At 28.6% G+C, this 15,520-nt stretch overlaps 1 protein-coding gene across 4 annotated transcripts in view; it reads left to right on the top strand.

Moving 5' to 3' along the window:
• Nucleotides 1-15,520, top strand: part of LOC145328187 (uncharacterized) — a 156,698-nt gene that overhangs the window by 119,089 nt on the left and 22,089 nt on the right. For all 4 annotated transcript variants that reach the window (XM_080171776.1, XM_080171775.1, XM_080171779.1 and 1 more), the window contains 3 exons: nt 4,686-4,765; nt 12,130-12,459; nt 13,104-13,183. In XM_080171776.1, the coding sequence (XP_080027902.1) occupies nt 4,691-4,765; nt 12,130-12,459; nt 13,104-13,183 (485 nt within the window). In that variant the 5' untranslated portion in view covers nt 4,686-4,690. The remainder of the gene's footprint in view (nt 1-4,685; nt 4,766-12,129; nt 12,460-13,103; nt 13,184-15,520) is intronic.

The following is a 15,520-nucleotide window of genomic DNA, read 5'->3' as shown; positions in this document are numbered from 1 at the left end:
TATTTTAATAAATTTTAAAAACGCCGAATCAATTTTTCTAAATCTACAGAACAGAAAAAACTTCCTGTTATTTCAAATTTATACTTGCAAAATGTAATTTTATTGGCTTTTATATGGAAAAATTTTAACAAAAATTATCAAGTAGTCTATTTTAGTTCTTAAGTAGATTTTGCTGTAAGAAATATGCATCTATATATTAAATGGACGGACACCCTGTAACTCTAAATTTGTCTTTACATAATTTAGTTTTTTAGGCTTATTTGAACTCAAACTTTAAAAAATAAATGCTTCAGCTGAACATAATGTACATTTTGTAAGGCCTTTAAAAAGAAGTTTCAGTCAATAAATCTATAAATATAAATGTATAACCAGATAACTAACTGGATCCCCCTGTTGGGGACTTTATTTGTATGCTAGCCAATTGCTTGACGGAATTGGTTGATTTTCAAAAACCCTATTGAAAGTCTGCACAGGGTCCTCGAGGTGGAGAAATATAGTTATTTTACTCTATTTTTCCGTCCCTTTTTTTACATCCGAAAATTGTATAGTAGGTAAAATTGATAAATAATTATAAATTTAAAAAAAATATGTATATATTTTATCTTTCATCAAAGCATTCTCATGTTATAAACAATGATGTCGACTCCTTGTGTTGATTAAGATGAAACATAAAATTTAAATGATAACATTTGATGACATTTATATAGGGTTAAACAATTCAATCTTTTAGCAGACAGTTTAAAAAAATCTGCACTTTTTTTTGTATATTTCAACCTTTAAACTTTTGTTGCAAGATTGATTAAAACATAATGTTTAATTTTCAAATAAGTTGCATGAAAAAGAATTCAAAATTTATGTCTTTAATATTTTCTTTTTCTTTTATTTAAATATTAACATATTAGTAAAATTGAGGACTATGCCAAAATGTATTAAAAAGCTTATATAATATAATATAAGTTCAAAGTTTACTAACAGATAAAAAATGTAAACAAAAGCCCACATGTGATTAAAAGACCTAGTATTTTTATTATTCTTTATCAATAAGTTTTTTTTTGCGTAGATTAAAAAAAATCAATTAAAAAGTTGATTATTCTAATTTTTAAAATGAATAAATTATTTAAACAGATTTTTTTTCTGAAATGTAATAATTAAAAAGGCATAATTATACAATTAAAAATGTTCAGTTTTAAAACTGTTTGTACTTTAATGAAAAAAACTGCTAAATTCGCATTTTTTTAACAGCAAAATATTGTATAAAATTGATCCTTTTCAAGTGTTTAAATAATAAAAAAGTACTTTTGTATAGATTTGAATTTTGATATGCGTATTATTTTATGATAATTCAAATTTCATGTTTCAAGTAGCGATACTACAATATAAGTAGGGAGTGTCCATTATTCTGTTTGGTACGTTCATGTATACGTAAAGATGAATTACATTCGTAATATTCAACTAGCGGCTGTACCTAGGGTCTAGGATCTATTGTCGAGGCTATATGGAGTGGCATAAAAATAGCCTAAAACCATACCCCGACTTTTGTTTAAAATAAAATAGCTTAAAGCGGTTAAAGAGATCCTTCGCTACAGACAAAAAAATCTTACTACTTTATATGTTAGACTTGTTAAAAAGTTTATTATTCTTTTTTTCAACAGACAATTAATTTGCGGGTTATTGTTACGCTATTATTGGACATAACTGTCCTGGTTTAAAATCGCATCATGATATTTATTAATGTAAAAGTTATATATTGATTTATTCAAAGTGAAATGAAACCTATTTGATCTGTTTCCAATAGTTAAGTCGATAATTTTCAGTGATTATCACAAAATATCTGAGAAACTTTCATTTTTAAGGCTATAATAGTTATTTATCGTATCGTATTATAAACGGCTTTCCGCGGATATAGAATGTACAATTATAAGATTAAAACTAGTTTTTTTAGCCCCGAGGTGCCGAAGGAATTATGAAATATAAAAAGAAAAAAACAAATTTTAATTGTCCATTTCCAAGATCATAAGCTTAGACTATAAACCTTCTTTTATCAAATAGTTGTTCCAACTATTCCAATTGTAAATTTGCAGCTATGGAATTTTCCCTTTTCAAAACTTTTTATTATTCAGCAATTACGTTGATAATATTACTTTCAAAAATGTCTAGAGACAAACATAGTCTTAATTTGCAGATTTTGTTCTAATTCTAAAAACTATTTATAAAAATTCTAAAATTCTTTTGTTGTTTAGTTAATGCTTAAATGCAGTTTTAAAACAAGGAAAAGCCGAGAAAAAAAGTTTATTTGTCCTGGCTAGTTGTCTCCTTAAGGTTAAGTTAAAAATATTTTCAATTTCCTTTGAATTTAAAAGTAACAATACAATACACGTTTTTCTATTACTGCTGGGCGATTTACTGTTTAACCATTCGTATTTTTAATTACAGCATACTTATTTTCTGTCATTGTTACGCTATTTATGGATATTATTTTCTCTGGTAATGTAAATGCAGTCTCTAGGTATTTTTTCTTATTAAAATAGTTTAGCCTGTGCCCATAATAGGCAAATATTATTTACGAATAAGGTATTTTTATTTCATATTGTCAAATGCCATACATCAGTACTCTAAATAAATAGGCTGTTTATTAGTCCCCAAAGTTTATAATAACGTGGACTTAACAACTTTGGGGACATTTTAAAAATTTTGTTTAAACCACTCTATAATATACAGAAGGGGTAATTTTGTTTATCATCATTGGGGATGTACAACAATTTATCGGCCATTGTCTTATCCCTTAAGATCCCTGTCATTATGTCTTGAGTAATAAGAAAAATTTGGTGGAATAGATGGCCCACCGTCCACACCACACGTCTCTACATTAGAGTTTTGAAAGTTTTGTTTATTATCTAAGTTTAAGAATTGTGTAAGGATTGCAGTTTCACTTTCAGCCGCTCTGTCAGACATAAACACGGGCAAGGATAGGTCCTAGCAAGATAAATTAATACATTTTATTAAAATAAGAAGAATAAGAACATGAGTAGCACAGCAATAAGACACTACTTGATTTAAAATTAATTATGACATACGGACATACATTTTTATAGTTTTTATTCCAATTTTGAACTGTTATATAAGGCTAGAGGTCTAAACTGAAGAGAAAAATAAAGATTATAAATCTAAATACATAAAACAGTTTTATAAAATAAAATAAAACGTTTCTTACAAAAGCTTTATGATGCATTTTTGTCTGTTAAATGACTACATTTTATGATAAAAACCTTTACGATTACCAAAAATAATGAAGTTATCCATTTATGTAAATTAAGTAAGTAGCTGTTTTTTTCTAATATGGGGTAAATTTTTATATATTCTACAAATTAAATTTAAAAAAACTCAAAAATTTTGACAAACTTAAAGTTATACGAATTTTTCTCAACGCTCTTGAACAAACTTTTGAATTTCATATCACACTTCGGAACTAAGTTTTTTCTTCAACGTTTAAAAATTGAAAACTTTTCGATCATTAAAATGGATGTATGCGTCATTTGAGCAGAAATTCAATATTTCTTCGTAAAAGTTCACTTAAATTTTATTCATTTTTGTATAATTAATGTTCAATATCTATAAAATGCTGGCATTGTTATCAGCTAAGTAGATAGTGCGTCCCTAAAAGATAAATTGATATAGATATTGAAACCTGTTTAAAGTGGTCAATAATTAGTATTATTACATGTTTAATATTTTTGCTTTTGGGCTGTCATGTGATGTAACTATCCAGGAAGACAGGCAAATTTATTCTGAAAAAAGTAGTAAAGGGGGCATAAGAATTCATAACATCAGGGGATGAAGTAAATTTTAGTATTTCTTTTAAATTACTTTAAAAACAACCCTTATCTATCTATATAAATCTGTTTTCAGTTTTAAAGTACGTTCAAAGATTGAAAATCAGTATTGCAAAATGAATGTATCTTAATTCCTTTGCCATATACATATATCATATTATAAAATAGTGAAAAGTGTCATAATCAATGATTTTTGATATGCATATTTCTATTTATATATTTTACATTAATTGCTTCGCTACTTATTGATATAATCGTTCTTGTTAAACTTGTGTATTGCTATGCTCAGCTTAAAAAAATGAATATCATGTTTAAATTATCATCTATTTACAGGAGAAATTATAGTAACCAAGTGGAGAATAATTTGCTTTCTATTACATATTGAAATTCAATTTATGTGAAATTGAAAACTTAAAGTGCAGAAAATTTCTAAAACTTTGAAATTGAATTGATAATTAGGTAGAATGTAAAAGTTTGAAATGGTGTTCAAAAGCAATTATATTTACACAAATTAAATCAAAGTGAGAATATTTCAAATTTTATTTCAAATCAATTTAATTCTATACTCAAAAGAGTACATTTTTAGCTTCTAAAATTCAGGGTTCATGATTGGTTGGTTCATTAAGTTGTGTGTCAGTGTTTTAATGGATCTAAAATATGCGTGGATACTATTTTCATTGTCAGTTGTTGGTCAGTTCATCCAGTAGTAAGGAAGGGGATGGAGAGGTAGTTATTTTAGCCCGCTACAAGTTTTACTTCATTAGAGTACTTGATAATCTGGTAATAATATATCCATTTGTGTTTCAATATAAAAGTATTTTAAAATTAAAACTGAATGAAAATTGTTATGTTTAGATTCAATGGGTAAGAAGAGGCAGCGAGTGAGATGGAGCACTGTGGATGGACTCAAATGGTCCGGCAAAGAAGGAAGAGAGGTTAGTAGGAGACAGCTTTCTGCGGATATTAAAATAAAAAATTATAAGGTTTAAACCGATTTTGTTAGCCCGAGTGGGCAAACAAAACTGGTATAAATTTTATCTTAGTAAACTTTTTGTTGTTTAGCCATGGATCTAAAAGGCTAAGACAATGTCCGTTAAATTCATATACATACAATCCCAATGATGATACACAATATCACCCCTTCTGTAGATTACAATTAGTGGTTAACAGGTTTGGACTTTCAACAAACCAACCAAAATTCAATATAGTCCTTAAAGTTGTTAAGCTAACGAATAAGAAAACGTTATTAAAAAACTTTGGGGAATTGTGTAATAAACCAGGGATGGAGGGGACTTTAGGCTGTTTATTACACTTGTCCCCAAAGTTTCATAACAAGGTTTACTTATTAGTTGGCTTAACAACTTTAGGTACGTTTATTGAATTTTGATTGGTTAGTTTGAGTCTCCAAACGTTTCATCAACTAATTGTAATTTACACAAGGGGTAATTTTGTGTATCACCATTGAGAGTGTAAATTAAATTGTCAGCCTTTGTTTTATCCCTTTATATCCCTGAAAATAAACAGTCCAAAGTCCCCCCCCCCCCCCCTCCTTCCTGGCCTGACCACCCAGATAATTTCTTATTGACTGGTCATAAACTATGTGTTTACATACAAAAAATGCAACATATGCAAATTCCTCATATCTCAATTTTTATTGAAATATGTGTGACAAAAATATAATTTTAACATTATAAGCTTTACATGTCCATGCCTAAGTGTGTAGCTGTGGGGGCCTAAGTTATGAGAAAGCCAATATTATATAACTTAGCCCAACTGAATTTTGAAAAAAAAATATTTAGAATAAGTAAAATTAGTTTTAATTTTAGTTTGCTATGTAGTATTTAGAAAAATTGAAATATTTTAGCCATAAAAAATAATAATTTAGATTATTCTTCTGAATAATACATATGATAAATGATTCTTTCAAATTTTATATTAACCATAACCTCCCACCCCCCACCTAATTTTATTTCTTGGCATTACAGGCTTTTCATTTTACAGATTAACTTTTTAAAAAAGAGCCCTAATAATAACATACAGAAGCAAGTCTAATACTCTACATACGTGGCACAACAACTCTTTAATAATGTGTATAAATAAGTTTAGAAAAATCTGCACCTTTTTATCAAAATATCATTAAATTGTTCAAAATTATTGATGATTTTTCCTCAATAAAAAGATGATTTGTAGATAAAATGTGAAGTGTGTTTATTTTCATCTATGTTATGCCTTAACTCTTTAAAAAATGCACAAAAACACCGCAGGGATCAGATAAGGGAAAACTGGGACGTCCAAGCATATTGAGAGGGTGAATTGAAGGGTTTCAAAGGCTTGTGGGATGTAATCTATTGTATTCTATAAATTTTGAGGGGTGTTAAATGAAGGGTTTCAAAGTATGAATGGGGGTAAACTGTAAACACCCCTTTACCACCGTGGACGTCTGTGTGGGAAAATAAACTTTGGTTAAAAAACTAATTTTAAGTTTTTATGACACTAATATACTTTCGCTCGAAGACAACTAACCCCTTAAAAGTTATACTTACTTTGAGATTACTTTAAGTATTTTATATGTTGAAACTAATTCCTTTATCCCTGAAAAATATTTTGTATACATAACAAACCTATGATGTTAGGTGTATATTCACTTTCACACATTGTATTATTACATTTAGCATATTATTTTTATAAAAACTTTAATTTCATGAATAAACCCAGAAATGTTAATTACAGCTATGGATATAGAATATACGTGGATATAATTACAGGGGAAAAATAGTCGTCAATTTAGCTTACTAACATGTAACCCTTTTATTGGTCAGTTCGCTCCTCCAGTAGGATGTGATGGGATGAGGGTAAAGAGGGTGGATGAAGTTTTCAAGTTTAACTTCATTAGATAACATGAAAATCTGGTGTAAGATCCAAGTAATGATATATTCATGGTTACATCACCCTCTTTATTAAACAAACCCTCTTACTGATTTGCTATTGTGTCAATTTGTAGCTTAAAATGTAATAATATGTGATATTGAAGTCACACTGTGTGATGTTAAGCTAAGAGATATTTGTTTATATTGCAAATATAAAGAACCCGGAAAAAACCTATATATCCTTATGTATATTTATATATAATATACTATTCTTTTTAGTGGTGCAGCTTCTCTATGATTAGGGTATGTCTGTATGTCCGTTACGAAATACATAACAATATTTCCCCTGCTACTTGGTTCTCTTTTCTGTCAACCTGCCATAGTGACATGAAAACGTTCATATAAGAACAGATGTGCTATTCTTTTAATATTGGATCTTGACAAAGATTATTAGTTTTTTCTTCCAAATTGATATTTTTCAAATTTTGTTGCGCTACGTATGGGCATAATGGCCCTTGTAAAAAGAATAAATGCTCATATTATTATCTAGACAGTTGAATAACAGTTGAACGCTCGCGTTTGACATTATAGCAAAACAAGAATCATATTTTCCAATAATATCTTTAAACTGATTGGTAAAAGTTGACAAATTTTATGGCAATGCGACGAGCTGGTAATATTTAGAAAATAATCACAAATATAACCATAATTGAAGATCTTTAAATAAACACTGCACTAGTTATAGATTAACTTAGCTTAAAACAAATAATAATTAATAATCCTTAATCACTAAGATTATGCTTTACATATAATTTTATTAAATTACAATAAAAGTTTAAAATGTAATTGATAATTACAAATTAAAGAGTTGCTTTACTCCTTAAAAAAAGACTTTCGAGAAACAAAACAAAAACATGGCTAAAATTGAATTTGTTTGGCCATTTTTTTCTCACATCACAAATCTACATACACAAAGCTTTTGACAACAATACTGTGGGTTTTTAATATAGGGAAAATTTATGAATAGATATATGTGCAGGTATTTGCTTTAGAATAATTTTAGTCATAAATCTTTTTTACATTTTCTAACATGAAAATATTCATATTATTTTTTGTTATATTAAATTAAACCTTTATATGAAATTTAGTTTCATTCCTATCAGTTCTTTTAAAAGCGAAGCTTTTCTATAATTAGGGTCGGTCCGTCCGTCCGTAACGGATAGCTTTTTCCGTTAATTTGGGCATGTTAGAATTGTTCTTTTTTAACAACAAATTTTTATGTGATCTAATCATCCGATTGAACTGATTTTTGGTATATTGATTCCTGGGACAACAAAGTATAATGTTATAAGCGAAGCAACATTATTATCAAGTCCTAAATATGTAAGTATGTCCATAAACATTATCCTGTATAAAGCAGTTTTTCAACAAATTTACTTACAAATTTGCTTCGGCTCTTATACATTTATATTCTGATTATTCAGTTCTGACACTATATAAGTGTTCATGTCCGTTTGTCCTACCGTTTCAGTGCTTCGCTTTTATGGAAGTTGTCATCCTTGTTTCGTCTACACACAAAGACTGTACTTTTTCATGAAAACAGTCTTGTTTTTTTTGTTTCTTCTAAAATTAGATATTGAAAAGATAATGCAATGTATATTTGGTTGGCCAGCAACCATTGCGGATTCATGACAGATTTTCGAGTTGGATTCTTAAATAAAAACATAAACGAAAAGTGGTTACCGAAATTATTTTAAGATTAATTTCCAAACCTTAACTAAAAATCTTTAAAATTATCTTCTTTCTATAAAAATGAAACACTTTTTTAGATTTAAGGAAAAAAATTGTACGTAAAAATTTGGCCTTGTGAATATTTCACAGGTTCTATTAACTTTTAAAGAACCGATCTTAGGACAAGAACCAATCTGACTTTATGTAGAAATGCATCGGACTGGGGGACCTTTTCTATTTACAATAGCACCATATTTTCCAATGAAAACTGCTCAAGATGTTTTTCTTCTTTTTTCTTGCCTGTTTATTTCATTTCTTGACTTGACTGCAAAACAACTGACATTAAAATTAAGTGAAATATCATTCAATGCTTCTCTGTCAACAATGGTATCATTGTTTTTGTTTGCACCACCAATAAGTGCACAAAATTTTGTTCTGATTCAAATAGTTCAAGAAAATCATTATTTTAAGCAATAACTATCGCTGTAAGAAATAGATTGGCCGTTCTTAATTAATTCTATGACATACAGGCTCTATTTGATTATTGATTTTACTAAAAGTATTATTAATTACTTAATATATAACCTTAATTGAGCGAAGCTATCCAAATATCCAGTTGTCAGTTCGTCAGTTATGTAAAAGTTTTTGTTTGTTTGAAGATTCTTATGTTAAATAGGTATAAAAGCTACGCTGCTTTTGAATGTTGCCACCATTTTATAAATTTTAATATTGTGGTAAACCTCAGGAAGGGAGGGGACATTGAACTGTTTATTACGCTAGACCCCAAAGTTTTATAGTAACGTTTTTTTTTCATTTGCTGAAAACTTTGGGGATTTTCATAATATTTTGATATGTTGATTCATTAAGTTTAGTTTTGAAACGTTTCAACCACTAATTCATTTTACAAAAGGGATACTTTTGTTTATCATCATAGGGGAAGTAATAAGTATATCAGTTTATCAGCCATTGTCTTATCCCTTGAGACTCCTGGGGTTAATGTATGCATTTCACCATTAATCTGTAAAAACATGGATATAAGCTAAATTTATGTCAAAATTATCTGCATTTACTGCCAGTGTAATATCTTGCAATGTATGCAACAAACAAAGTAAGGTTGACACTTTTAAAAAGCAATTCATTTTGTCCTTACTTGTAATTTAGATATGTAAAAGTATTTAAATTGTTAGTTTGACTTAAAACTAGCATTTGACACAACGCGAAGAAAATATATGCATTAGAAGGCATCTAAAGGGATAAGATAATGGTCGATAAATTGATTTATTTCCCCAATGTTAATACACAAAATTACCCCTTTTGTAGATTACAATTAGTGGTTGAAGCGTTTGGACACTCAACTTAAGAAACCAACTAATCAAATCTAAAACTTTGTGGACTGTAATGAAAAACCGTTTGTCTCCTCTGTCTGATTTAAATTATTAGTTTTTCTTAAAACTAGCGATTGAAAAAATATGCATTAGAAGGGTATGGCAATAAAACATGTTGTTGAATATTTTTACAACATTAGTAGAAAAGGAAGTATGTAATAAAATATCGGATAATTGGTTCAATAGACTTAAAAAAAGGGAATAAGAAAACTGAAGTGTAAAGGGGGGGAAAGGGAGGATTATATGATAGCTATGTTTATAGTTTATCATAATGCGACACTTACATCACAAAAATAGTGCTGTCTATCCTATTTTGTGCACTTTTAGTAGCGTTACTACTCCTTAACTATGGCCTGTCTGTACATCCATTCGACAGTGGGTCCATATAATTGTACTTTTGTTCTTTGATATAAAAAATAATAATAATAAAATCTATTTATAAATGTAATTAGCTAATAATTAAGAAAACCGTTTGTACCTTTTTTGCTTAAAAATATAGCTTATTTTTTTTTTGTAAAAAAACTGTAGTTTATTTGTTAGAACTTCACCTTTTTATTTTTTTATTATGATAAAAGTCTACTATTCATGATGACGTTAGAATAAAAGTTATAAATTTCAGGGGGACAAATGAATATTCTAAAAAAAATATTGAAGCTTGACTGTCCTATGTATTCTAAATACATAGATACAGTCTTATTTTGATATAATAACAACACTTTTGTTTAACACGGTTTGGAAATAGTATTTATCGCATTGTATTAAAGTCATCTTTCCGCGGATATTAAAATTAAAAATTTCAAGATTAAAACCAGTTTTGTTAGCTCCGATGGTATTAATTTTATGATTTTTATTTTGATATTCGTGGAAAATTAGCTTTAATACGATGGTATACAGGGTGAGTCAGAAAAAACTGAGTTTTTTGATTTTCAGAAACAACCAGAAGGAATACAGAAAAAATAATTATATATCCTTGTTCTCTGTACAAAAGCACATCAAACTTGTAAAAGGTGTTTTTCATAATCTCTAAAAATGCGGCCTCTATGATAGGTGTATGGTGTCAAAAAATGCCTTGTGTGAAAAATGTTGATTAAGAAAAATTAAAATAACTCATCTATTTTGTATAAAAAAATCTTAAAATTTCAATAATTATTTTAAAAAAGGTCTAAGAAAAGTACTTTAATGAGTTTTAAAGGTGAAATGCTTTTTGGCTCCTCACACAAGCATTTTTACTATAGAATACTGCAATTTGTCATTTTTTCATATTTCTTGATTGTGATGCATGTGGTTTAAAAGAATGTTCTATAATAACGTAGCTCATAGTAAAAATAAAAAATAACCTTTTTATTTGACAAAAAAATCTCTTAAGGTAAAAAAGTTATCAAGGTTTGAATTTTTAAAATAAAAATGCCTTTTAGAAACCCCACCCTATTTAAATGAAGTTATTATGATGGATTATAACACACAAGTATAATTTGTCAAAAGGGGGCGGAGATTTTGGAGATTAAATCTAGTCTTGCACCAAATATAGAGGAAATTCAGGGGGAGGAATTTGGGTAACAAGATGAAATATTTCCGGTCATGAGCTATTTTTCTGGTCATGGGGTATTAAATCTTAATAGATTACAACAAAACGTTTGATTTATAATGAGATAATTTAATTTAAATAAATTATATTTTTAAAATGTTAAATATTTACAATTTGTTGAATAAAAATTCTAATAATCAAAAAATATGTTTGTTTATCTTTTTAGAATAGTAGACCTTTTTTATTATAAATAAATCTACCTAAAAAGTACAAAATAATGGCCGAAAAAGTCATCACACACACTTTTTGAAACTTTTATGCTCTAAAAAGCGCTGTTGTTTTCAGAGATATTCAAAAACACCTTTTCTAAGTTTAATGTATATTTTTATAGAGAACAAGAACCTATAATTGTTTTTTCCATATTCCTACTGGTTGTATCAGAAAATCGGAAAACTCAGTTTTTTTCTGACTCACCCTGTACATGAATTTTTAACATGGATGAGACCCGCTTCTATTCTAGCGGATATTACCGGCTTCAAAGCTATACTGGAAAACCATTTTCTTGTTAATATTTCTGCGAATATGTTATATTAAGTTGATTATATTCACACACCCAAGCTAATGTTTTGCAAAATGGAAATGAATACGAAAAAGTGAAATCCTTTGTTCTAAATTATAATTGAATAATCGTTTGCAACCACTAATATACAATTAAATTTTCATTATTTCCTTTATTTATATATTTTAAAAAATACAAAAGATTTTAAAAGTAATTAATTTTAATATTTTAGGAACAAAATGAAGATTCCCGGATTCCCGCCCCCGACTCTGAAACAGCTGTCGTGGCCGAACAACAAGCACAGCCAGAACAGCTGATGTCAACAGGTGACACCAGCGAGCAGAACGGCTACAACAACAACAACCGTAGACAAAAACCGGTTTTCAACGGTCCGAAGCAGTACTACAATAACTATGGGCGGGGGGAGTACAACTATAATAACTACTACAACCATCATAATGGGGGTATGAATGGGGGTGGCAACTGGGTGGCTGGTTACAATAATGGCGGCTGGATGGGAAATGATCAAACCCTTGGGCCAAGATTTGAAAGAAGAGGACAGGTACAGATTTTTAAAAAATATATATATAGGGTTACTTCTTCATAATCTACTTACTTTTTCTTTACTTTTCCTTTTAGAATTATGTTTTAGTTTGCATTTAATTTAACTTTTTTAGCTATTAAATATCATAAAAAAGTGCATAAAACGTACCTTAAGTTAATTCTCTCTGACCCATGATATGAACAATTTTCCAGTCACAAATTTCAACAGTTTTAAATTGTCAAAAAATGAGCTTTAAAGTGAAAACAGATTCGTTAATTTTGCAAAAATATTGTCGCAAATTCTTTTCCAAATTTGCAAATTTTCAAAATGATTTATTTTTGTAGATATTTCTTTATGTAAGGTTTTATATTTCAGAAAAACAAGGGAGTAGTTATTGTTTTTTTTACTGATCATGATTCGAAAAAGCAGATTGCAAAACAGTGAACAAAATAGATTAATGAGAAATATTAAGGTTTTCTAAAGGTACATCCATACGAAAAGTAGTACAATAGTAAAGGTGTAAAAGATGCGCCAATCAAAGTGCAAAGTTTCAACGCCGCTGCTAATTCGCATTAGACACTTATTACAAGATTTTCTTTTTTCTTACAGCATTATAGTGTTGGATTGTTCTTTGGTTTTACAATTTAACTACTTTTTTTTAGGGAAAAGGAAGATATCAGCCCCAAGACTCGGAAGGAAGTTTTGACACAGAAGAAATGCCCAATGGATTCACAAAAATAAGGAAAATACAAATAAGTTTTAATTCTTAAAATCATAAACTATTTGGTACGTATAAAAAGTGTTCAGTTGTAACTTTTTATTGAAAAAGATTGGTGTTATGTATCTCAAAACTTATGAAAATATTTTAACTAATGCTATTTCTATGTTTGAAGCCCAAGTGGAGATTAACAGGGATTTAAAGGGATATGACAATGGCTGATAAATTGATGTACATCCCCAAAGATAGAATTACAATTAGTGGTTGAAACGTTTGCACACCAAAATTCAATCAAAAATTTGCTGTATCTAATGTCTCATGCCTATATTTTTTTAGACAAAATGAATTGAAAATGATTGCTAAAATCGAAATATATCTTCATGTCTTAGAATAGTGTAATTTTTTTAAAAATAGGTTGAAAAACATACTAACTTTAAAATATCAAAAAATCCCCAAAGTTGTTAAGCCAACGAATACGAAAACGTTATTATAAAACTTTGGGGACTAGTGTAATAAACAGCCCATTGTCCCCTTTCTTCCTGGGGAGATTAAACCTTTTGTTTGATATTTCCTTTTCATAATTAATTAAACATCTCCGGAGCTATTCATTAAGAAAATGTATTCACAGAGTATAGCATGAGCAGGTTTTAATCAGAGAGAGGGGACAATGGGCTGTTTTATTACACCAGTCCCCAAAGTTATATTTATAACGTTTTCTCATTCGTTTGGTTGATAACTTTGGGCAATTTAGTGGATTTTGATTGGTTGATTCATTAAGATGAGTGTTCAAAAGTTTCAACCACTAAATTAAATTTACAGAAGTGGAAATTTTCATCATTGGGAATGTACAATAGTTTTTTGCCCATTGTCTTATCCCTTTAGATACCTGGGTTTTAATACTACCTACACAATGTAGTTTTGAATATATTTTAAATAAGAATAGCAACATTCATATTATTTAGAAATCCAAATAATTTTAAAAACTGTTAAAATTGTACCTAATTATTAGAGGCACCAACAATAAAAAATTGAAAAAAAATTTTTTTAAGCCAGCCAAGATAGGACGTATAAAAGTTGCCTAAATTTTTATTCAGATATTTGTTACAGACAAAAGTGTATTTTTAAGCAGGAGCTTTTTCATTGAAGCATGTTTTAAGGACAAAAAAGTTTTCTTTTAAACTTTTTTTTATCCAGAAAAATTGTCAAATTTTTTAACAACAACTTCTTGTGAGTAATCCTTAAATTGCTGTTGCCATGCAAATAATTTTTTCTTAAAGAAATTAAAGGAAATTTAAGTCTGTGATTTGCTAGGGAGAAGATAACAGATACTAGTTATTTATCGCATCGTATTATAGACAGCTTTACGAAGATATTAAAAAGAAAAATCATATGCTAAAAACCAGTTTTGTTAATCTCGAGGGGCCGAAGGCCCGGGCGAACAAAACTGGTATTAATGTTATGATTTTTTTTTTAATATTCTTCTAAATTGTCTGTAACACGATGCTATACATGATTTTTCAGTATGACTGAGAACCGGTTCTTTTCCAGCGGATATTAATTGATTCCGAAGCCATACTGGAAATTATCTTTACATTTTGCACCAAATTTTCTTCAGCTACTAAGTAATAGTTGGGGTTTATCATTTTTTTCCCATTGCCCTATCCTCGTATGCCTAAAGCTTAGTTATGTTTAGAAGTATTTGCTCTGTCTCAAACTATCCTGTAATCTTTTCAATGAACATTAATTAAATGTCTTTATTGGTGCATTGTTAACAAGAGATGGACACGCCACACAAAATGTGCTGCTAAATACAAAAAAGTTACATAAAAGCACTTTTTGCCAATCATTTTGTTTTTATTTGGTAAAAAAATAACTTCTGTCGATAATTGCAAGTTTAGGTAGGTAGATGATAATGACAAAGTACAACGTTGACCTTTTTGCAAAAATATAAATGAAATCATTTAGGAATAAAGTCTTCAGCTTTTTGAAAAGAATATATTATAAAACAAGAATGACAACATCCGTAAAAGCGGAGTTAAACAAATCAGACAATAGGACCAACGAACATGAAAAGGATCAAGATTATAAAAAAATGTTTATTGGTCTTGAACTGCCTAAAGTCTAGAATATTTAATAGATTTATACTTTGAATCTTCACTTATAAGTTTGTTTCTTAATATTCTGGGAATCTCAAAAATTATTTTCATTGTACAATTCTGTTATAAAATACCTAACTAATTAAGTAAAAAATGATAAATATCAACTTTTAAAACAAAAACATCTATATTTCTGGTAATGAATTCAAGATCATACCTTTATGATTCTTATTCAAGAATTAAAAGCAATAAGACGATGTCTAAA

Source organism: Acartia tonsa, chromosome 9, assembly GCF_053477335.1.
Source record: "Acartia tonsa isolate MP-2025a chromosome 9, ASM5347733v1, whole genome shotgun sequence".
Lineage (NCBI taxonomy): Eukaryota > Metazoa > Arthropoda > Copepoda > Calanoida > Acartiidae > Acartia > Acartia tonsa.
This window is presented reverse-complemented; position numbering and strand designations above follow the sequence as displayed.